Source organism: Erpetoichthys calabaricus, chromosome 12 (assembly GCF_900747795.2).
Source record: "Erpetoichthys calabaricus chromosome 12, fErpCal1.3, whole genome shotgun sequence".
In the NCBI taxonomy this organism is placed as follows: domain Eukaryota; kingdom Metazoa; phylum Chordata; class Cladistia; order Polypteriformes; family Polypteridae; genus Erpetoichthys; species Erpetoichthys calabaricus.
Genome location: NC_041405.2, coordinates 126,338,517 through 126,363,934, shown reverse-complemented (window position 1 = coordinate 126,363,934; position 25,418 = coordinate 126,338,517). Strand labels below are relative to the sequence as shown.

At 39.1% G+C, this 25,418-nt stretch overlaps 1 protein-coding gene across 2 annotated transcripts in view; it reads left to right on the top strand.

Annotated features, from left to right (window-relative positions):
* Nucleotides 1-25,418, top strand: part of LOC114662571 (neuronal migration protein doublecortin-like) — a 196,668-nt gene that overhangs the window by 58,693 nt on the left and 112,557 nt on the right. For both annotated transcript variants that reach the window (XM_051935214.1, XM_028816112.2), the window contains exon 2: nt 1,439-1,867. In XM_051935214.1, the coding sequence (XP_051791174.1) occupies nt 1,504-1,867 (364 nt within the window). In that variant the 5' untranslated portion in view covers nt 1,439-1,503. The remainder of the gene's footprint in view (nt 1-1,438; nt 1,868-25,418) is intronic.

Below are 25,418 nucleotides of genomic sequence, written 5' to 3'. Positions count from 1 at the left end.
TTTGTTCATAAGAATATAATTTAAAAAATGTCTTTGATATTGTAGAGTTGTTTTGACATGGTAGGGTCCTAGGATAGCCCCATTTTCCCCTTTATACTCTTTATGACCTCAGGCAACAAGATTGTGAACTTAAACAGGCAGGAGAGAAAGCAACACCAATCTAATTACGGCCAAAATGTAAATTAGCAGAGTAAAAGGAGTGTTGGTAAAATAGTAGAATGCAACCTAAGCAGAAGTTCACCTTGTGCTCATATGGCTACTACCAGGTGGCTCTCTTTCTTAGTATGTTAATTGGTTTCTGGTCCGGCTTGGTTTTTGCACCTGAGCAGTCTTTAAATGGAAGAGAAAGAGAGAGGTCCTGGCTTACTTCATGGACGGAACAATGGAGAAATACAGATGGAGATAGCAGCATGCCTTTACAGGCCTCATTTACTGTACATATTCCTTGACACACCTCTTGTACTACTGTGTGTGTAGTTCTCAGTGTAAGGAGACTCAGTCTGCCAGTCCAGTGCTAGTCAGTCAGTACTTACTTCCTGCTTGTTCTGATTTGGTATTTTCAATATCTTAGCTTGATCTGGTAAGTCATAAATATCACCATACATGGACTGGGTCACTTCCCTAAATTATACATTTAGATTTTCTTAAAAATTAATTAAAAGTATATCAGTCTCTACAGTATGCTAGATATTGAGTCATATATACTGTACATATATACTGTACATTACATATGTAAACATATGTACATTACACACACACCATAATCTATACATATTTTCATCCACATACATTTCAGCTAACTAGCTAAATACGTTTTTTTAACTTCTAGCCAATTAAATATTAATTTACACACGTTAAGTGATCGTAAGCCACTGGACACACAATTAAATCAGTTACAAGCAGTATTCCAAAAACGACTTTGATAAATAATTAAAAAACATGTTTCAGTGAATGGGTGTAATAACGCTATTATTTCTTTTAAGGCTGCACGAATCATGTTTAGTAACAATCCAGTATTTCAGAAAACTCTTGACAGGTCTTTAAAGAGCAAATCATTGCTTCATGTCTAGTTACTTGGCAGCGTAGATGTTGTATTATTTTGTCAAACGTGCACTCCAAACACAGGCAGCCCTTTTGATGCACACTCTGATGATGGGAAAGGTTACATTTTAATTGAAGGTGATAAAACAGTTGGAATTTACTTCATATCAGTGTCTCTTTTGTCTGAAGAAATGCTTATTATCACCCAAGGTAGCACACGGAATGGTTCTGAAATAACATCTGATATGCAGCCAAACAAACAGAAAGCACATTTTTAAATAATTTTCTGCTGAACTTAAGGTGGGACACAAATAAAAACAAAATCAATGAAATGTTCTGTTTTAATTCCAGTTAGTTAGAATTGTATTCTAAAATGTCCATTTTACATTTGTTTTAGGGCCTTCTACAATCAAACTCTGCTGAAACCACCATACATCCACCATCCTGGTTCAAATCTTTAAAATGGAGCTAGATTTTGGACACTTCGACGAAAGAGACAAATCCTCCCGGACAACAAAAGGAACCCGCATGAATGGACTGCCGAGCCCTACTCACAGTGCCCACTGCAGTTTCTACCGCACTCGCACCTTGCAAACACTTACCAGTGAGAAGAAGGCAAAAAAGGTGCGCTTCTACCGTAATGGCGACCGCTATTTTAAGGGCATCGTATATGCGGTAGCCACGGACAGATTCCGTACTTTTGATGCTCTTCTGGCAGATCTCACTCGCTCCTTGTCTGACCATATCAACCTGCCGCAAGGTGTCCGTTTCATTTTTACTATTGATGGCAACCAGAAAATTGGATCCATGGATGAACTGGAGGAAGGTTAGTGTTCTGCTTTTGTTGAATACATTGGAATGGGAAAATGGTAAGGTGGAGCAATATAGATACTGTAAGTAACGTCAGGCTCATTTTGTTTGAATCAGAACTTTTTTGCATAGTTTTTTTGGGATCAATATTTTATTTTTATCAAGGAATTTAACATACACATGAAGACGGTCAATTGAAAAAGAAGAACTCAATATACCCCAAATAGCGCCTGGTTCCCCCACACAAACCACTCCCCCCATATCCTGCATTCCCAAGTGCCCTGCAGCAGAATTAAAATCGATAAATACATAAATAAAGAGGAAGAAAATAATTAGGTAACAAAAGGGTTAAGACCATCACCAAATGAACATAAGTGTGCTGTAACTGAGATGTGAATGGGCATCAGATCATTCAGTTTTATTTTTTAAACTAAGGTAGACCAGTTCTCAATAGAGTCTAAGGATGTTCTATTAATCCGAGAGGTACATAGTTCCAAATGAATTAAATTAAAAAAGGAAGATTGACAATTGTCAAAAGAAAGAAGGTCAGGAGACTTCCCACAGGAAGCAAGAAGTCATTTAGTTGCTATTGTACCACGACAGAGCAGTTCATACTGGTGAGAGGTGAGAGAAAGCTTTGAAAGGTCCAACAGAAGTAGAGTTTGAGGAAAAAGAATGATGTTTACACACAGAAAGGAAGAGAGAAACTGGCTTCTCTGTAACCAGAAGGAGAGAGCAGAGGCCTCATGTATAAATGGTGCGTACGCACAGAAATGTTGCATATGAACGTTTCCATGCTCAAATCACGATGTATAAAACCTAAACTTGGCATAAAGCCACGCACATTTCCACGGTACCTCATACCCTGGCGTACGCAATTTCTCCACTCGGTTTTGCAGACTGGCGGCACCCAGCGTCAAAGCAGTGCTACTGTTCCTGCGTGGTCACACCTTTCTTTCTTAGACCCACATTCCTGACGCGGCTTTATAAAACTGAAAGTAACTGCATATTGTTTATTAGTGTAATACATCTGATTGTAATTAACCTGCAGCAATATAATGGTCCAGGGAATAGCCATAGTATTCCAAATTCCATAACTGCTTTAGTGTTGTTACTCTCACTGCATCTTCTTCTTCTTTCAGCTGCTCCCGTTAAGGGTTGCCACAGCAGATTATCTTTTTCCATATTACTCTCACTGCACCACTCGGAGTATTTATATCACTGTATCTGAGTGGGGAATCACAGCAGCAGCTGATCGGAAAGAGAATTATCGGTATACAGCATGAAGCAGACGCTGCCTGAGCCACGGCAAAACGCTTCAGAGACTTTCCTGTACGGACTTCGCGGTTTAGAAAAAGTTTCATCCCAAGAACTATAAACGCACTAAATCAGTCCATCAAGTGCTCCTTGTAGAACTATTTGGACTTATAAGTACAATCACCTCACTGTAAACTTGGGATACAGTTATAATATTGCACAACCTGCGCCACTTTATAAAGCGCGTATTTACATATGATGACGATATTATTTTTAAGATGAAATGCAGCAAAATATGTTGATTATATTATACAGATAAAACTTTAACTTCATTTAAATAATCTGTATTGTTAATAATTAAACATGTGAGGACACGGTGCCGCAGCGCTAGCTAGTTCATGGATTGTTCCTGCATTGCGTTGTATTCTTGCTCGTGCTGATGCGACACTGGAAGGATAGACGGATAGAATAATTAAACATGTACTACGAAGATATTTCAATGTTCCTTAAAAGTTTTGAAGAATCGGCGTTCTAAGCTTACAGATGGTTTCACGTCTATTACAGAGCTGATTGTGTGGCGATTGGGTATTTGGAGAAAGAAAAGTAAGGACTGGAACTGGAGGTTAGTACTTTTGAAACAGACAGTACTTCTGTAATAAATTATTTCATCGAAGGTCGCGCATGGCGCAGCAAGCCTCTATGGCGTGAGACATGAACAATCACTACGCCACCGTGTTCCCATGTTTAATAACATGCTTTTATTCCTATCATCATGAAAAAGATATCACGTATACATCTCAGTATTTTAATTATTCAGAGAGCTGTAATATCACGAATGTAATGGATTATGTGTCCTGTCGGAGAAAGAGAAAGCCCATTTAAGAAGCAGGTAGTGATTCACACACAGAGCACAGAGAAGATCAAATACAAAACAAAGCATTTAATGTGCTATTTTAGTTACAATGGAATTTGAGAAACTAGTAAATTAAATGATTTTAAGATGAAGTTTATGATGTTCTACTTTAATGGCAAAATAAACTACGTGATTAAAGTGGAAATTTCAAGATTAAAGTTGACATTTCGTGCTTTTTTCCCACTGTGTGCCTATTTTTTTTGTCTGTACCCTAATAAGCTTTCATATGACAGTCAGACGGTGGGCTACGACTTGCCTTTTCAAGGCGACTTTGATATGTAATTTCTTTTTTATTTCGGGCACTGTGCGACTTTGTGAACTTAAGCTTTCGAGTCTCTCCGACACTCTGTCACTCGATCAAGTTTTTTATATTGATTATACCACTGTTTAAACGAACAAATAGTACGTTTTTCCTTTGCCTCCACTTATATTTTCCCCTGTGCTTTTCTCATTGTCTTTTCACAGAAGGCTATTTATATTGATTTGCTTATTCAAAGAGGCGTAATTCTTGGAGGAGTTGGGGCGGGACAGAAGGCGCGTGCACATGCGTTACTTTTCACGCTGATCGGGATTTATGTAGTGGAAGAACGTGAAAGTTTGCGTGCGCACAGATTCCTGCATCTGGATTTTTCTGTGCGTACGCACATTCCCACTTTTGTGCTTACGCCATGTTATAGTGTGAGTTCTACGCACGGCGTTATACATGAGGCCCCAGGAGTGCAAAGCCAGAAAATATGGAAGAAGGTGCCAGGTAAACCAAGAGAACATAAATGACAAAGTGAATCAGGAGCAAGAGCCACAAGGAAACATGTATGGGGAGTATGGTAAAGTCTATGGATTATTTTGAGTTGGGTGAATTGGTAGTCAGGGTTTCACATTTTTAAAAATATTTTGCCAGCAGAGAAGAGAAGCCAGTGGAGCAAGATCACAGGACCATTGTGGAATTAAAGGAAGAGTTTTCTGAGAGATTTATAGAATAAAGAGTGGAGGCAGGCCTCTTTGAAGAAGAAAACAAAGAAAACAGTGGATGCAAAGGAATCAGATCAGAGAATGAGACATGCTTCATAGAACTCATTTACACAGTTAAAAGAGCAATAATAATTATAGAATGAGATTGTATTTTCCATGATGACTATAATGATGATACTAATATGAGTAATTAAACAAGTGTTCACCCTGTTACACACAAACAGCCTAAACAGGTTTTCTTCTCTCTTGACTGTTGAATGAGATTTCATTAATACGTTTAGACTATATTTGTTCTGCATTAAACTGTGTAATAGCAAACCCTGTCTTACACTTCTCACACTTTGTTCCTTCCTGTAGCTGTAGCTGTCCTGCTTAGTCAGGTTCTGACATGTTTTTTTTTATATAGATTATTTGAGTGGTCTTTTGGTACAGCGGTGCTACAGTTACCCTCTGTGCCTAACAATTCCAGTGTCTGGGGTATCAGTCCTGTCACTGGTTGTTGTCTACATGCATTTCACTCCAGCTCCACCATTTAGGTGAACAAGGTGGCAAAATTTGGAGGGACGTGGCATTTTTTTTAAAGAATACAGATTTACGAACACTCAGATCCAATACAAATATCTGATTGCCACTAACCCGATGGCATTGTTTAAATTTACTTTTGCTTAGTAGTACTGTTTGCTCTCTTTACATGGAATGTTCTCGTTTATTTCCATCAGGTATAGGTGCATTGTTTTAGTTTGGATTTGATGGGCAAAAATCATAGGCTAAAATATTTTTCTACCATATAATAAAACTTTAAAGTCTACATGTCCAGTCCCTCTGAGCAATCTGATTGGTCGGTATGGCTTTGGTGACATGACGAAAAATAAAGTGCGCATTTGAGACACAAAAGGAGAAGGAGGCACACTGTCAGAGAGTCACCTTCAAAGATGAAATGAATTAAACCTGACGGAAGGCGAGAAAGGCAACTCAAAAATAAGAACGTGTTCAAGAATGGGAGTGCTGGTGAAGAAACATCCATAAACTCACGAATACCAAGGAAAATAACTGAAAGTGCACGTAGGGCAAGAGATAGCAAATATTTTTTAATTATTCTATTACCTGTCTCTGACAGGTAGCGTGGCAAGTAAATAATAATCCAACAATAACAAGATCAACAATAATAATGATAATGATAATAACTGGCATAGCATTGGACACACAGAGACAACAAAGTAAAATTAAACAAACAAAACAGCAACAGGACTGCGGCTCTTCAATATAGTGCTAAAGACCCATTTAATTCAAACTATAATAATCTCTGAAATGGGCTCAGATTAAAACTTGAGTTACAACTTGGCAAATATCTTTCTTGATTGTTCACCAAAATCTATGTGATTCTCACTTGGTACGCTAAATAAATTCTTCATCGTCCGTTTCTCAATGGAAAAACTCTTTGAGGTTATCCATTGATTGGATAGTTATATTACTTTACTTGCATATGTTAGCAAGGATGGAAAAATTGGAAATCATGGGTAAATGTTTAGAGATAATCATTATACTTCAATTTCATTGAATTTTGTGATTATATTAAATGTGCCATTTTGTTTCTGTAAACTAAATGAAATGTGAATGTTCGTGGACCTTCCTTGGTGGGATTATAACTAGATTTTCATCATCATCATAAACTGCCTGTTAAGATATTGGTTTAAATACAACACTATAGGACATGGTTATAGTTTAAGAAAAAATCTGATTATGTGATACATTTTTTTTCCTTTAGAGAAACATTAAATGCAATCAATCAATAAACAAAGCCTGCTAATCGAGTCCACTTCCTACGTATTTTCTGCAATGTGACCCCTCAAGTGCATGTTTTTCTGAGTCAGTCTTGTAAACAGACGTTGCTATAAGAGATCAAACATCCCCTTCAGCATTCTCACATTGTATTATAAATACACTGCTTTGTATGCAAACCCTCCACATTTCGTTCTCCCCAGTCCCGGATCATCTCTTGTGTCCCTAGGTTTCTATTTTCTGGCAATGATGATTCCACTCAAAGCAATGTGTGTGGCAGGGTGCCATTTACAGCTTTGACTAGGGTAGCAAAAATGCTACAGCCAGACGTGCCTCTGGGCTTTCCATCACAAAAGCTTGCATGTTATATTAATTGGCAATTCCAAATTGCCCCTTGGTGGAAATGTGCAGGCGTGGACCCTTAAATGGAGTGGTATCATGTCCAGGGATGTTTCCTACCTTGTGCCAGTTGCTGTCAGGCTAAGATCTGGTGACCCTGAATTGGAATAAATGGGTCTGAGAATGTGTTACAAGTAATTATGTCTTTTATTGTTTATATTTTGAAATATCAATACAAAATGTCCAATGAGGGCATTGTGGACTCTGGAGATCGTCTCAGACCCCCAAACCCCAGACACAACTATGCCAGACACAGTTCTTGGTTCAAATAAGCATTTTTATTTTTCTGTTTCTTTCCTTAAGTAGGTTTCTTTATAACAATATATTATAACTCAATTTAAATACAATCCCATACCTTTTGTTTTCTTTTTTCTGGTTTTCCTTCCTTCCTGTCCTCACCACCACTCCAGGAGAGCTTTGTCTCACTCCACTCCCAATTCACCTGGCTGAGCTTGTAAGCACTTGCAGGGCAGATGGATAAGGGCAGGGAAGCTGCTTCTCAATGAGCTCCTTCCAGTGGTCCCAATAGGTCTCTGACAGATCTGCAGCCTCCCACTACAATGACCATTGCCATCCAGACTGGAGCAGCTGCAACCCAGTGTAATGGGAGGACATATTAACCCAGCAGGCAGTGACCACTGCAAATCCATTGTATTGATGTCCCATCCAGGAAAGGCAGAGCATCCCGGCCAGGTTGCACATCCATTCATGAGATCCTTCACAGCCTGTTATCTCAAAGTAATTATCAGGCTAGTTTGGGACGATTTCTTGTTTTTAAGGACCGATTCTACTGAGAGTGTCATATAGAATTCCTTTTGTTAGGTCTTAAACGAGATTTTAAAAGTTCTACTCTCGGCAGATCATTTAGTTGAGAGTCCACTCCAGAACCTTGTAATTGTCCTACTTACTGTTGTGTAGTTTAACTTGTTGGTTTTATTTTGTATTTTGCTTTTCCTCAAAATAAAGCCATTCAATATGGACTCACTTTTCTGGCTGGCACTTTCTCTATTTCAACTAGAGACATGACAGAGTGTGTCAGAAATTGATAAAAAGATATGACAGCTTTGAGCTGAAAAAATAGGACTTTGTTTTATTTATGAGTCACTCAAAAATATATAATGTAACATGCTCCAAGCTGCTTAATCCAAGTCAAGATTGCAGGGGGTTGGAGCCTATAATGGCAGCATCTGGATGGGTGCAAAGCAGGCTACAGCACTGGGCAGGACGCTAGTCTATTTCAGGCCCGACTCATGCGCGCACAGGCCAATTTGAAATTGATGGGTAACCTAACCTGCATGTCTTAGGGAGAATGGCACAGAACATAAGAAATTTAACAAACAAGAGGAGACCATTCAGTCCATCAAGCCCGTTTGTTTAGCTAAAAGCTAAGCTATCCCAATATCTCATCTAGCTGCTTCTTAAAGGTTGTCAAAAAGTGGAGGACCCAGAAGAAAACCCACACAAGCACAGGAAAAAAATGAGGACTCCAGAAGAATGACCTCTGAGAAGGACATTTGAACCCATAGCTGTGGATCTGTGAGGTAGAAGTGGATCCACTGGCCAAACCTACCACCTCATCAAGTATAAATTTGGTTGAAATGTACTGTCAACATTCAATTCACTGTCAATATCACTGTAAGCCATTGACATTCTGAGCACATGTTGAATCACATTTCAATTCATATTTTGGAGTGAAATAAAAATTCTGAATAATTCAAGCAACAGATAAAGATGGATTTGGGGTGTTAACACAAGCCCTGGACAAAGTTAAAATGAGCTCATATCTCAAAATGGGCAAACCTTCCATTTAATAATAACAGTAAATAAAAGTAACAACGACAGTCAGAGGCAGACCTCCGCTAGTTTCATATTAGCGGTCTACTCAAATGGTCTACTCAACACACTTGAATTACAGGGACCTGGGGACCTCATTCCTATTACAGTGCGTGATTATTGAAAAAATATGATTCATTTTTAAACTGATGAAACTAATCTTCTGGAGAACAGTGTAATGCTTTTCTAATGTGAGGTCAATTCAGACCAAATCATCATGAGTGGATTGAATCGCCATATTGTTATCACAAATTGGTAATGGGAATTTGACTGTGTACCACAATGCACTGTGTTTTATGAAAGTGTCTATCAGTTACTTGCAGGAGTTGTTTCTTAATTTCAAGGCAGTTTGCATTTGTTGTCCAGTGGACTTCATATATTTCTCCAAACTACATATTTTACAGTTGGCTGGAGTAATGTCTCAACGTTGGCTGGAGTAATATCTCAACGTTTTTATATAAACCATTGTTTCTTTAAGGTTGGCAGCCATTCATAATGGCCTTGAATCAAAGAGTCACACAATCTGTTGCTATTTTCTCCTTTGTTGTATTGTGTTGTCTAATGGCCTGGCATGTTAAAATACAGGAACATGAGTGAAAAGCAAAGTCAGCAGGTGGGAATTTTCAGAAATTATTTGATTACTTTGTAAGAAACCACAGCTTGGTAAGCCTGAGGTCAGCATTGAATGAATCCACACATTTATTACATCAATGGAATGAGAAATGACAGACAATGAGAGTGCCATTACTCGGTTTAACAAGCAGTGCTGTAGGTAAAACTGAAATTTTAGGGTTAATATTTTAGCTGATAATTTGAAATGTGTGATGTTCTGCGTCTTCTTTAAGGTTTTAAGGAAAATTTATAGTTTGTGTTCATTGTCTGATAGTTTATTGGAAATACTGGAATATAATAAATTGTACAAACAGTTCATCAAACTTATTTCTCCTGTTTTATTGAGACAATAACTGAGTTATCCAAGTAGTGTTAGGTTAGCTTTTTTATTATTTTGGACTGAAAAAATGTTTCTTTGTTCTGTTCTAACTTATTATTTTGGTTTTGAAATACGGGGAATCTAATGGTGCCTTCATTTTTATGAATATCGTATGTCTACAGTCATTTTTAAAATTTTACTGTTATGTTTTGGAATTCCCAGCTATACACCCATCCATCTTCCAAATACACTTTATCCAGGGCAGGGTCACAGGGAAGATGGAGCCTAACCCGGCTTGCACAGGGCACAAGGCAGGAATAATCCTTGAACAGGATGCTCATCTACTGCAGGCTGTTGTTGGAATTCCCATTTTGTTTTTTCTATGGCACCATTTTAAGTAACAGTTGCTAGGCAACAGGTCTAGGTTGCTAGGCCACACCTCCCAGAAGTCACATCATGTGACGTCACTAGCACAATGTTATTTATGCTGCTGTCATCCTGGACTCAGGGGGGTTACTAACAACAAGGTGGTGGTGACAATCCAAAATCAGTACAAAATGGTGGCACCCATCTAAGAGAGACAGTACTGATAAAATGTAACAATAAAAAATAATGATCTTTAGCAAAAGGTGATACAAATGCTACAAATTATTACAACAGGCAAATCATTACAATCAGCTCCATCTGATAAGATAATTAATTACTGTATATAAGCTTCTCTTTATAGGTCTGTCTATTTAAAATAAGGAAGGGCACACATGAACACACACCTTTCCAGAAGGACACAACAGAAACTGAGGGCTGCCACAACATCAGGTCATTAGATGACATGACACAGGGAAGCCATGCAAACTCTACGCAGAAGATGTCTCATCCAAAAACGATTTCTTATGACAACAGTTATGAAGACTCTTTACTAGTAGCTTACACCATATGTGATCATTAGTCCAATTTTTTGATATTTTTATATTCATAATTAATAGTTCTTGTATCTGTTTCTGTTTGTATTTGTGAATATCTATCTATCTATCTATCTATCTATCTATCTATCTATCTATCTATCTATCTATCTATCTATCTATCTATCTATCTATCTATCTATTGTGGAACGAGCCCCAGACACACACAGGCAGACATGTCATTTTTGCACCACCACACGTTTATTTTCACTACTACTATTTACAATGTCTCTAAGTGCACCACAAACCCCAATCTTCCCCAAAGTCCAGGCCAACCACTCTGCCTCTTCGGACCGCCTCCTTCTCTCTTTCTCCGACCTTGTCCTGCTTCCACCCGACTCCAGCATTGAATGAAGGGAGGTGGCCCCTTTTATCCATACCTGGATGTGTTCCAGGTGTGTATTGGCAATCCCGCGGACACGGCCCAGTGTGGCGGAAGTGCCTGCTGTCCTCTCGGAAGCACTCTGGGTGTTCCCTCTCTTCTTCCCTCCGGCACTTCCTGGTGTGGCGCAAGTGCTGGGGTCCAGGGTCCTTCAGGCAGGGGGACGCCCCCTGGTGGTGACCACATGCCCCTACAGGGTTGGGCTTCCAAGCCCTGTACCCGTGGCCCCCAATACAACCAGGGCGGACGCTCCCTCGTGTTCTGGAGGAGGTATGAACCCTCCTCCTGTTGTCCTGGGCGTCCTGGCCGGGCATGAACCCCAGCCAGGCACCACACTATCTATCTATCTATCTATCTATCTATCTATCTATCTATCTATCTATCTATCTATCTATCTGTTTGTCTCAATATTCTGAACTGTATTTTTGTAAATTGTCCGTGTCTGTCTTAATTTGTTTTGTTGATGTTTGCTAGATATTCCTGTCACCTTAAAATTAGTTATGTTTACTTAATTTCAGTGAATCGCTCAATATTATTATACTCTGAATCCTGTAATTTACTATTTATATTGTAAATGCAAATTAGAAAGAGTCACCATCCACATGGAGATCACTGAGGGACTCTTCTGATGTCCTCACCCATGTGGCGTGCTCATCTATAGCCAGTTCTCTTTGTTTCCTGTCTATCTTGTAGTCCAGTTTTGTAAAGTACAGTTCATGCCAATTATCCATCTTGTAATCCAATTTCCTAAATTATGGTTGATGCCAATGGCTTCCAGCTTTAGGATTAATCTCTGGTGCAGAACCACATAAGTGGCTTTCTGAAAGTCTGTGCATAACATGATGTATGCTTAGCGTTTGTCTGCTATTCTAGTTCATAAAGGGCAAAAGCCCTAACCTGACCAGGCCATCCACATACAGACCCACACTGACTGCTGTTTAGTTTTTCAGATTTGCAATGAAATGTATCTGTGCCTATTTAAATGAGACAGAAGAGAAGCATCATGCTCTATCATTATGGGGGGCCATCTTATCTCGTATCCTCTAGTCACAGAGCTCTCAGGTACTTCTCTCATCTAAGAGCACTGATGGAGTACGTTTACTAAGAATTTATCCTGAGTGCTTTGTCTAATCATTGAATGGAGGTCGTCTAATTTGTGTTTACTTTTTTTGTTTCAAAAAACAAAGGTACTCATGTGGATAATCCCACTCATGACACTTTCCACTCGTCAAACGACACAATCATAGAGTTCTACGCACTGCCATGCCATTTTAATAGGCTACATCTCTTTTAAAGAAGGAAAGTTATATCAAATTATTAACTAAAAAGAAATATATTAATAACTAGAAAATAGAAGTAGACAATTTGTTAAAAATGCAAAATTATTACTTGAGGAGAACTGAACCTCCCAGGAATAAAAGGAAAACCAAACAGCCACAGAAAGAACATTCATGCTGCATTCAGACAACAACAAGCATTGGACAGGACACGGGTTCTGTCAAACAACAGCACTGCCGACTACGCCATCCACCATGAATTCAGCAGTTAAACTAAATATTTAAAGCATTTCATAACATCAGAGCGAGAACAGAACAGATGCTGATGTGCAGCTTTGGTTATCACAATGGCAAAGAAGAAGAGCAAGAAGCCAACCTGAGTATGAAGCATGTAGAAATCCCTCGTCATGCTTTGATTTGAACTTGACTTCGGGCTGCTTTATTTAAGAAAATGTGGAACTCTTGGGACTCCACACTCTGCAGTGCTGGATGTGGGAGCAGCACCAGAAACTGTTCCCTGATATAACTAAAATAAGGCAATGTGACTTGATGAGTGGATAAAATCTTTTAAATTCATTTTGTTTGTGGCTGAAGGACTTGCCTTTTATTATTGTTTTTCCTAATTAATTTTATATCATAAATGCATAAATTAATATGGAGAGTAAACATTTATTTCTCAGAAATTAGAAGACATGAACAGGGAATAGCATTTACTGAACATTTTGTTAGAAATTGTTGTTCACCAGCATGACTAGGATCAAGGCTCTAGCTCCAACGTTGTACAAGTACTCAAGTGACAGACAGACACAAACCCTTAGTATTTTGTATATAGAAGTGAAGGTCTGTGATACAGTTTGCATATTTATAGATACATAATTCACTAACCCCCTTTATGGATTTCTATCTATCTATCTATCTATCTATCTATCTATCTATCTATCTATCTATCTATCTATCTATCTATCTATCTATCTATCTATCTATCTATCTATCTATCTATCTATCTATCTATCTATCTATTTTTTTCTTGCTCCTGTTTCCTTGTTAATTGTTTCCCTACTGTTGTATCAACCTCACCTATTCGTCCACAGGCTTATCTCATTGTCCCTGATGTCTTGGTATTAGTCAAACACTATCATGACAATTGAGGGCACTTGTTCATAATCGTGTGCAGTTAGATTTGGTGGTCCCTTTGACACTGTCAACTCAACTAAAAGTGTACATAATTACTATAGCAGGAAGTCTGTATATCTAGAATTGGGGAATAAATTGTCAGCTGAGGTCCTACAACCTTTGTTTTGAGAAAATGAAACATAAACAATGGCTGTTTTTGCACCAAAGATAATTATTGTCATTTTTGAGCTTATGTAATTCAGAAATGAACACAAATACCTGTGATTAGGGAACTGAAGCCAATAAGATTAAAACTGGAAATCTTTAATACAACTAAATGGGTACAATTCAAGTTAATAAAAGAACAAAAAATATTACAAGATCATTAAGGCTCTTTAAAGCATGCCATTTGAAAATTCTTGGTGAACATTATGATGTAGAGTTTTAATACCTTTAATACAGGCTCAGAATCTTCAGGATGAAGTATAAAAAGGTGTATTCATTTATTTTATTGGAAAGAGGTTCCTAGGTTTACTAGTGTTTGTAGGGTTGCACAATGATTAGTATATTAATTATAAACTCTGAAACAAAGGAAAAGAGGTGGGCCATCAAAGTGACCCCATTTAATATCCTGAAAAATATACTACTGTATTAGTAATGGTCAGTTGATATAAATTATGGCAGCTCTTAGTCTGTCCCTCATGATCTCCAGGTCACAAATGACGACTTTCTCGTAGGTCAGGTGGTTTTATGGAGGTGAAGGTGGGAGAGATGGGATGAGGACCAGGAATGACATTAGAGTTCCTCGCATAAGTGCTCCTCCACTGTAGGGCAAACAGACATCAGGTTAAAACAGATGTTACATTCAAACTCCTCCCGTATTTTTAACCAATCCCATACCCACAAAGTACTTACTAAGCTTGTGCGTCTGACACAATATTGAATATTAAAATGTGATCTGATCAAATTAGAGAATAAATATTACCATATACTTGCTTAGCAAAGGACAACATGTTGGCACAGTCTGTAGTGTTTCTGCCTCACAGCAGTTAAACTCCAGCTGAATTCCAGGGGCCTCATGCATAACGCCTTGTGTAGAATTCACACTATAACATGACGTACAGACAAAACCAGAAATGTGCGTACGCACAAAAAAATCCAGATGCATAAATCTATGTGTTCGCCAACTTCCACATTCTTGCACTCCATAAATTCCGGTCAGCTTGAAAAGTAACGCATGTGCACGTGCCTGCTGCCACTCCCCAAACTCCTCCCAGAATTACGCCTCTTTGAATATGCAAATCAATATAAATAGTCCTTAAGCTCAGCGTTCTGTGAAAAGGCAATGGCAACAGCATGGGGGGAAATAGAAGAATTTCAACGAATACCAAGTGGTGGCAAAGAAAAATTTACTATTTGTTGGTTTAAACAGTGGTATAAACAATAAAAGGAAGTTGATCGAGTGACATAGAGTATCGGAGAAACTTGAAAGCTCAAGTTCACAAAGTCGCACAGTGCCCGAAATAAAAAAGAACTTGTCAGATATCAAAGTCGCCGTGAAAAAGAGTCGTAGCCCACCATCTGAGTGTCATATGAAAGCTTATTGGGGTACAGAGAAAAGAAAAAAAAAATAGGGACACAGTGGGGAAAAAAGCACGAAATGTCAACTTTAATCTCGAAATTTACATTTTAATCACGTAGTTTATTTTGTCATTAAAGTAGAACATCATAAACTTCATCTTAAAATCATTTAATTTACTAGTTTTTCAAATCCCATCGTAAGTAAAGTAGCACATTAAATGCTTTGTTTTGTATTTGATCTTCTATGTGGGTGAATCACTATGTGGTTCCGGGCTTTCTCTTCCTCCAACAGGACACAGTATCCATTGCATTCGTAATATTAAGCTCTCTGAATAATTCAAATACTGAGATGTATACATGATATCATTTTCATGATGATAGAAGTTAAAGCATGTATTAAACATTGGGACACGGAGGCGTAGTAATAGTGACGAACTGGCACCTTATCCAGAGATTGTTAATGCCTCATGCAAGATGCTTGGTGCGCTGTGCGCGACCTTCAATAAAATAATTTATTGCAGCAGTACTGTCTCTTTCAAATGTACTAACCTCCAATTCCCGTCCTTCCTTTTCTTTCTCCAAATACCCAATCGCCACACAATCAGCTCAGTAATAGACAGTAATCCATCTGTAAGCTGAGACACAGATTCTTCAAAACTTTTATGGAACATTGAAATATCTTCGTAGTACATGTTTAATTATTCTATCCAACTATCCTTCCAGTGTCGCGCCATCGCCAGCACCACTGTGTCCTCACATGTTTAATTATTAACAATATAGATTATTTAAATGAAGTTAAAGTTTTATCTGTATAATATAATAAACAATGTTCTCCCCGTGTCTGCGTGGGTTTCCTCCGGGCGCTCCGGTTTCCTCCCACAGTCCAAAGACATGCAGGTTAGGTGGATTGGCTATTCTAAATTGGCCCTAGTGTGTGCTTGGTGTGTGGGTGTGTTTGTGTGTGTCTTGCGGTGGGTTGGCACCCTGCCCGGGATTGGTTCCTGCCTTGTGCCCTGTGTTGGCTGGGATTGGCTCCAGCAGACCCCCGTGACCCTATGTTCGGATTCAGCGGGTTGGAAAATGGATGGATGGATGGATATAATAAACATATTTTGATGCAATTCATCTTAAAAATGATATAGTCATCATATGTAAATACTGTACGTGCTTTATAAAGTGGCACAGGTTATGCAATATTATAACTGCATCGCAAGTTTACAGTGAGGTAATTTAACTTATAAGTACAAACAGTTCTACAAGGAGCACTTGATGGACTAATTGTGTGTGTTTATAGTTCTTGGGATGAAACTGTTCTGAACTGCGGGGTCCGTACAGGAAAGGCTCTGAAGCATTTGCCGTATGGAAGCAGTTCAAAGAGGCAGCATGGCTGAGGCAGCGTGTACAGTACTTGATGCTGTAAACCGATAATTCTCTTTCCAATCAGCTGCTGTAGATCTCTGATTCCACATAGTGATATAAATACTCTGAGTGGTGCAGCGAGAGTAATATGGAAAAAGATGATCCGCTGTGGCAACCCCTAATGGGAGCAGCTGAAAGAAGAAGAAGGTGCAGTGAGAGTAACAATGCTAAAGCAGCTATGGTATTTAGAATAGTTTGGCTATTCCATGGACCATTATATTGTTACAGGTTAATTACAATCAGATGCCTTAAACTAATAAACAATATGCGTTTTAATTTCAGTGTATATGATAAAGCCGCATCAAGGATCCACATTACTAACCGAGAATGGTAAACCGGATGGACGCAGGGACATCCGGCCATGGGCCGTAGCCGCAAAAAGACGTACTGCGCAGGCGCCCCAAGAAAATGAGGCGCCGCGACCACAGAAAAAAGGAGTGAGCACAGAAAAAAGGAGTCAAAGAAATGAGGCGCCGCGACCACAGAAAAAAGGAGTCAGCACAGAAAAAAGGCGACGCACACAGCGCCGCACGAAACCCATTGCACACGAAACTAGCACACACAAAAAAAGAAGACACTCGCGCCCCACAAATCCCACACCCACCTCCAAGCACCCCCCTCCCCCTACAAGCAACGGACGGGACACACATAAAGAGGACGATTCAACAAGCCCCTGGCACACAAAAAAAACGAACCCCCCCCCCCACCCCCAATACAAGCAACGGACGGGACACACACAAAGAGGAGGATTCAACAAGCCCCTGGCACACAAAAAGAAAGAAGACGCTCCGAAGAATGTGAATTTCCCATTGGGATTAATAAAGTATCTATCTATCTATCTATCTATCTAATCCCACCACCCCCTCCAAGCAACATCCCCCCCCCCCCCAGACGCCGGCAAAGCACACAGTGCCGCACGAATCCCATTGCACACGAAACGGGACGCACACAAAGAGGAGGATTCAACAAGCTCCTACCACACCAAAAAAAAGAAGCCGTGACCGCCACACCAAGCCCATTAGAGACGAAACAGGACAGACTACGGACATGGCGCACGAAACGTTCACAAAAACGACGATTCAGACCCACAAACTCACTAACATCAATAAGAAGTGACACCCAAAGCCCCATTTCTAAAGGAACCGTCCGTATTAAACATACGTCATCTCAACACCTTCACACTATGCAGCATAGGTGGATCTCCTTACAATAAAGCACTATTAACCGTTCAACTGCAGAAAAGGCTCCATATTAACAGTGAGTGCGATCCTCCTTATTACTTATCCATATTTCTCACGCTGAAGAACAAACAAGTCATGAATACACGCTCACGGGTACAAAACGATACGGCTCGGATAACGGGACCAAACACACAAACCCGCATGAAAAAACAAAATACACGGCGACGCATACAACGCGCTTCTGAAACTCCGGGAGAAAAAATGTCTCGGCTCCAAAAATGCAAAGCTCAACTAACCCCGTTACAGAGACGAGCCCAAATGGACAGACACAATGAACGTAGACGCATACAGCGCGCGTCTCAAAGTGCTGCATCGAAACAGGCACGAGTTCAAACAGAAAGACCTTGCGTCTCAGACATACAAAAACGGGAGCGAAGAGACAGCATAAATGAACGCAGACGTCTACAACGCGCATGTGAACTGCCGGAAAACAAGCAAGCAAGGCTCCAAAAACAGAAAGCTCAACTGACCGACATACAAAAACGGACAAGGCTCGATACAAGCAATGCACGACGTAGACTGAAACGGACTTTTCGCACAGCACAGGTGAATCGATTACACCTCCAAAATAGCGCATCCCAAATACTGGACATGCAACAACGCGCCTCTCAAACGCCACAAGCAAAACATGCCCGTCGCGGACATCAACGCCAGACACCTGCTAAACGCTTGCGCCACTTAGCTGACAACGCGTTCAATAATGAGTCCACTATTGAGGAAAATTCATTGGGATTAATGAATGTCATTTGCAATCATTGTCATTCACTTAACTTCCCTGAAGAAACAACTGGCAATACAAGTAATGAATTTACACGTTGTTATCAAAAGGGTCAGATTAGACTGCCTCCTTTACATTCATATCCTGAATATCTACAGAAGCTTTTAACTAACGATGTACCTGAAAGTAAAAACTTTATGAACTGCATTAGATCCTACAATAGTTCATTTGCTTTTGCATCTACCGGAGTAAATATCAGGCCACCAAAAGGCAATGGCCCATACTGCTTTCGCATATGTGGACAAATATTGCATCGCATTGGAACAGTGCACCCTGAAACAAATCAACAACGCAAATATGCACAAATCTACATCCTAGATCCAGATGACGCAATCTATGAACGAATGAACCTTCCTGAAAACAAACAATGCACAGAGCTTATAATGAGAAACATCACTCATGTCATAAACAATCACCCATTAGCTAAGTCTATAAAAATGCTACATGAGGTTGAAAAGGAGGCCAATACAAAAGCAACAGCAGAAGGTATAGCAGCAACTACAATTGCTTTAGTCTTGATAAAGGACAAAGAACAAGATCCAAGACGATACAATCTTCCCATCGTTAATGAAGTAGCAATTGTCTTTCAAAGTAAAGATGGGGAGCCTCCATTTCACCGCGATATTGTTCTACATTTATGTCCTGATAAAACCAACAAACCTACATTCCAACGCATAGACATTTGCTTTCCGCTACTTGATACTTTAATATACCCCATATTGTTTCCGACTGGACAGGAAGGATGGAGTGCTACAATTTCCAGATTTAAAAAACATCAAGCACAGAAACGATCACGTGTATCCATGAAAGAATATTTCTCCTACAGACTCTCAGTAAGAAACGACTTTAATCCATTACTCAATGCAGGAAAGCTAACTCAACAATACATCGTTGACGTTTATGTTCGAGCGGAATCAAATGATCTACAGTGGATAAAAAACAACCAGCCTTCACTTAGAGCCGATAAATACAAATCACTAATGGACTACATTAATCGTGATGCTGACGTCATGGAACACCCTGCTTGAAAACCTGTTATTCTACCATCATCCTTTCAAGGCAGCCCACGCAATATGCAACAACATTACCAAGATGCCATGGCTATCGTAAGAAAGTTTGGAAAACCTGATCTGTTTATCACTATGACCTGCAATCCTAAATGGACAGAAATTACAACTAATCTTATGCCCTGGCAGAGAGTCGAACATCGTCCTGATTTAGTTGCAAGAGTCTTTAGACTTAAACTGAATAATCTGCTACAAGATATCAAACATAGATCTCTATTTGGAACTGTCACAGCCATTATCCACGTTATCAAGTTTCAGAAGAGAGATTTACCACATGCCCATATATTACTAATACTTGATGAGGATTCCAAAATACGCACAGAATCTGACATCGATAAAATAGTCAAAGCTGAAATTCCAGACCGTGACACCTCTCCACGCCTCTTTCAGATTGTTATAAAAAATATGATTCATTCACCATGTGGCGCTAGAAATCCAAACAGTCCATGTATGGTTAATGGCAAATGTTCAAAAAGCTTCCCCAAAGACTTCCAAGACGTTACACTTGGTAATATAAATGGATACTCTAAATATAAAAGACAAAAGACAAGTCAATTACAAATTCGTCCAGGTCATTCAATTGACAATAGCTGGGTCGTACCATACAATCTTTATTTATGTTTACGCTACAACTGCCATATAAATGTTGAAATCTGCGCTACAGTAAAAAGCGTTAAACATCTATTCAAATACGTTTACAAGGGACACGATTGTGCTAATGTCTCCATATCTGAAACGAATGCTCACGATGAAACTCGAATGTATGTTGATTCACGATACGTCAGTGCTCCAGAGGCCATTTGGAGAATATTTTGCTTTCCTATGCACTATCAGAGCCACACAATATGTCGCTTGCCAGTTCATTTGGAGCACGAACAAACTGTCTGTTTTCATGCAGGTAATGAGCTACAAGCGGCAAAGAGAGCAGCCACAAAAGATATTAAACTAACCGCGTGGTTTAAACTCAATCAAAACGATCCCACGGCTCACCGTTGGAAGTATTGGGAAATTCCTCTTCACTATGTTTGGATTGACAATGGCACATTCTGGAGAAAACGACATCACCATGGTGATAATGTCATAGGCCGAATGTACACTGTCAGTATTGAGGAACCTGAAAGGTTTTACCTTCAATTACTTCTTCAACATGAAACAGGAGCTACATCATTTCACGACATTAAAACTGTACGAGATGGCTGCACCATCAAACTCTGTAAGACATTCCAACAGGCGGTAAATGACAAAGGATATTTATTAGATGATACAATTTGGCAAAGAACTCTACACGATGCCATATCCTATTCAATGCCATGTCAAGTTCGACAACTATTTGCTTATATCTGTGCCTTCTCCTCCCCATCAGATCCTTTCACCCTCTGGAATACAAACAAAGTGGGAATGATTGAGGACATATGCCACAAGCTTCATGGGACAAATGATTCCTGCATCGACTGTGAAGCCTATGCAATAAACGACATTCGCTTAGCTCTTATGCTCCTTGGGTATACATTGGATAACTTCCATTTACCAAATGTTCCGGATTGCTTACCGTATCTACATTCCACAACAATTGATCTCCAACAAGAACAACAGATTGCACAAACTATGCTTTCCTCTTTAAATGACTTACAATCTGCTGCTTTTCACAAAATTATTCATGCCACGGAAGACACCAGCCCTATACCCAAATGCTTCTTTCTTGACGGCCCTGGAGGAAGCGGAAAAACATACCTTTATGAAACACTTATACATTTCTTTGCTGCAAAACAACGGTTGATTATCGCATCTGCTACAACCGGAGTGGCACCTAATTTGTTAATAAATGGTCGTACATGTCACTCCTTATTCAAAATACCGGTCCCAATCACAGAGACATCGGCATCCACTATGAACATTCACAGTAGCAATGCCCGTGACATCCGTCTTGCAAAACTGTTAATTATTGATGAATGTACAATGGCATCCAGTCACTTACTCAACACCATTGATAAACTTCTACAAACGTTGATGAATAATAATATTCCCTTTGGAGGAAAAGTACTTTTATTAGGAGGTGATTTTAGACAGTGCTTGGCTATTGTTCCACATGCCATGCGCTCAGCTATTGTTCAGTCCACCTTAAAATACGCAGACAATTGGCATTGCTTTCAAACGATACAGTTAGTACAAAACATGCGATGTCCAGATCCAGAATATAACAATTGGCTATTACAACTGGGAAATGGTACACTCACCAATACAGATGGACTTCACCCAGATATTATTACAATTCCCCAATCCTTTATCTGCGACGACTTAGTTACAGAGATATTTGGCACAGCAATCTCATTAGACCAAATACCCCTTTTAACACAACGCACTATATTATGTCCAAAAAATATTACTGTTGATCACATTAATAACCAGGTCATTTCATTACTTCCTGGAGAGGCACGGCTCTTTCTAAGCTCTGACAAAGTTGACTCTGATGACGACAATGAACATCTGAATTTCCCCTTAGAATATTTGAACACTATTAACCCAGCCGGATTACCACAACACAATCTTAGCCTTAAAAATGGAACAATAATCATGCTATTAAGAAACCTTAACACTAAACAAGGTTTATGCAATGGCACACGTTTAGTCGTCAACACCATGACACACAATGTTATTCAAGCAACAGCTCTTACAGGATCACATGCTAACAATACTGTTCTCATTCCTAGAATTGACCTTACGAGTTCTGACCTACAATTACCTTTTACATTGAAACGCCAACAGTTCCCCATTAAACCTGCATTTGCCATGACCATCAACAAATCACAAGGACAAACCATGGACAAGGTTGGCATCTACCTCTCTGAACCCGTTTTTGTACATGGACAACTTTATGTTGCCTTCTCACGTGTTCGACGTTCATCTGACGTTAAAGTTAAAGTTATAAATGCTCCATGCCAAGGAAGACTCATTCAAGGACAGGATACCATCTTTACTACTAATGTTGTGTACAAAGAAATATTCCAATAAACCATTACTCTGTGCCAAACACTGTATTGTTTGCTTTCTATATGCATCATCCACACCTTCACACTATTCTATATCTCATTCATACATCTCACTCTTTGTCATGCCCCAACACCAGGGGTTGGCGAGCGAAGCGAGCAGGGGGCGGAGCCCCCTAGTGTGGATCTAAAAAAGAAAGGGAAACCACATTGGAACAAAAACACTGCTTTGACACTGGGTGCCGCCAGTGTGCAAAACTGAGCGGAGAACTTGCGTACGCCTGGGTTTGAGCTACCGTGAAAATGTGCGTGGCTTTATGCCAAGTTTAGGTTTTAAACATCACGATTTGAGTGTGGAAACAGGAGTACGCAATATTTTTGTGTGTACACACTGTTTATACAAAAGGCCCCAGGTTTGTTTTTCTTTTCTGTATGGAGATTGCATGCTCTCTCCAAATCCACGTGAGTTTTCTCTGGCTGCTCTTGTTTCCTCTTTTGAAACTTGTAAAACTGGCCCAGTAGGTCAGCAAAAGTGTGACTGTGTCTGTGTGCCTAGGTAGGCTTTGGTCCCTCTGACGCTGTCATGGAATTATTTCATAATACACTAGTAGTAGTTGTATTGTCATATACACAGAATACAGTGAAATTCATATTAGCATATTTAACAGATAAATAATACTTTGTCATGCTCTGGCAACATAATAAGCAAAATGTATAAAATGTGTAACAATTTTAATACACCTTGCTCCAGTCTCCACCCCACTTGTTCAGTTATAAGAAAATCGTGTGGAAAAACCCTGAGCAAAACACCAATACAGCTACTTTAAGTGATGTGCAGAAATCAGTTTTGTTGTATTTGACCATGTATATAGCCAGTCTTGTATGGAAAACACTATAAAAATTAAAAAATAGAATTGATATGACCTAGGTAGTGATTAGATAAATGAAATTTTGTTAAAATTTGTTAAAATTGAATTGAGTTGGCATTCTAGCCCCATGTCTGCATTGACATTTCAATCAAGTATGGCTGATTGCCCTAAATTGAACTGGTGGTCCATACTGTATACTGTTGTTTCCAAATACTTTTTAAAAAATATTTTTTACCTGAAATACTTCTTACTTCAGTGAAAGTAAAAAATTTGATGAAGTACTTCTAATTTAACTTAAGTATAATGTCTGAGTGCTTTTACAACTCTACTCTTAGATATAACAGAACAGTGCATTCGTATGGCGTAATTTATTAATTTGTTCCATGCCTAGTAATTCCCCCTCATATCACGCCTTTGCATTATTGCAATCCTTCCTTTGTCTGCCTGTCTTTTTGTGCCTCTCACTAGATGAGATATCTTTGGAATTGTATTGTGCTGTTGAGTCTCATGGGTGACACAGTGACATTGCGGTAGCACTATTGCATCACATATTCAGTAACTTGAGCTCAGGTCTCAAGTCCAATTCTGGTGTTATTTTTTTTCTTGTATAGTAAGTACACTGTGCACAGGCTTGGTTATAAGGCAAAGTCAAAAGGCAAGTCGGACACAGTCTCCTGGGCATTTACAGTAAAGTCTGTGCTGGACCCACCTAATATAATGAGAGAATCTTTCCATCCATTGATTCCAAGGCTCCCAGTATCTCAGGTGTTTGTTCAATGGACAAAAAAATATTTGGAAGTACAGCAGTGACACCAAAAGACACAGGAGGATACAGAGAAGAGAAACAGAATAGAGAATTAATAGTAACAGTTCATAATTATTATATTTATATTCAGATTACTGACAAGCAGATATGCAATATGTACTGCTAATCAGCAGCTCTGGTCAGGGTATACCAAACTAAAGCAGTGAGTTTGCAGCCTGAAGTTAAAAGGTGAGGCAGAAGGGTCATCTCTTATAGTAGTAGGCAGATCTCTCCACAGTTTTGGGGTCATGTAGCTAAAAGCTTGACCTCCCACTACTGTTTTATTGATCCTTGTAATCTTTAGCAGGCTGACATCTTACAATCTTATTGGTTTATCATTAGTATAAGTTCAAATAAGCAAGAAAGGCTGTTTAAATCTGTATATCTCAGACAAAGTATTTTGATGTCAGCCCAAAACTTAACTGGAAACCAGTGCAATGACCTAAGAACAGAAGTTATGCTGTCATACCTGTTAGCTGTAGTAATGATTTTTGCAAGAGCATCTTGAATTAACTGAAGGCCACTGTACTACTATAAGAAAAAACAAGCAGCTAAAGATGAAAGGATCAAGCAAAAAGATGCGGTCAAGAGGCAGGTAAACATCATAACTGGGAAATCACAAGAGCAGCAATACTATTAAACAAGGGTCAAAATTAAACACACAACCAGCATTTCTTAAATTTAAAGATTATTTCAAGGAGCATAAAGGCGTTTTTTAATATCCACAAACATGAATAAGGAAAGGTCATCAGGTGCGACTATATATCTTATCATCCTAATGACATCGCATGCTGTGGAATTCCTCGTATGCAAAGAAACAAATGGCAGCACCCATGAATAACAATGAAGTATCACAAATAAATTATAGATGTGTACAATAATTGCGAAAGCAAAACAAAAAAAAAATACAGAAAACATAATCTCCAAGGTCATAAACCCCAAATGGGAGAAAGAAGTTAAAAAAAATTAAGTAACAAAAGGCATTATAACAGCTGTAAACAGAATAATTTG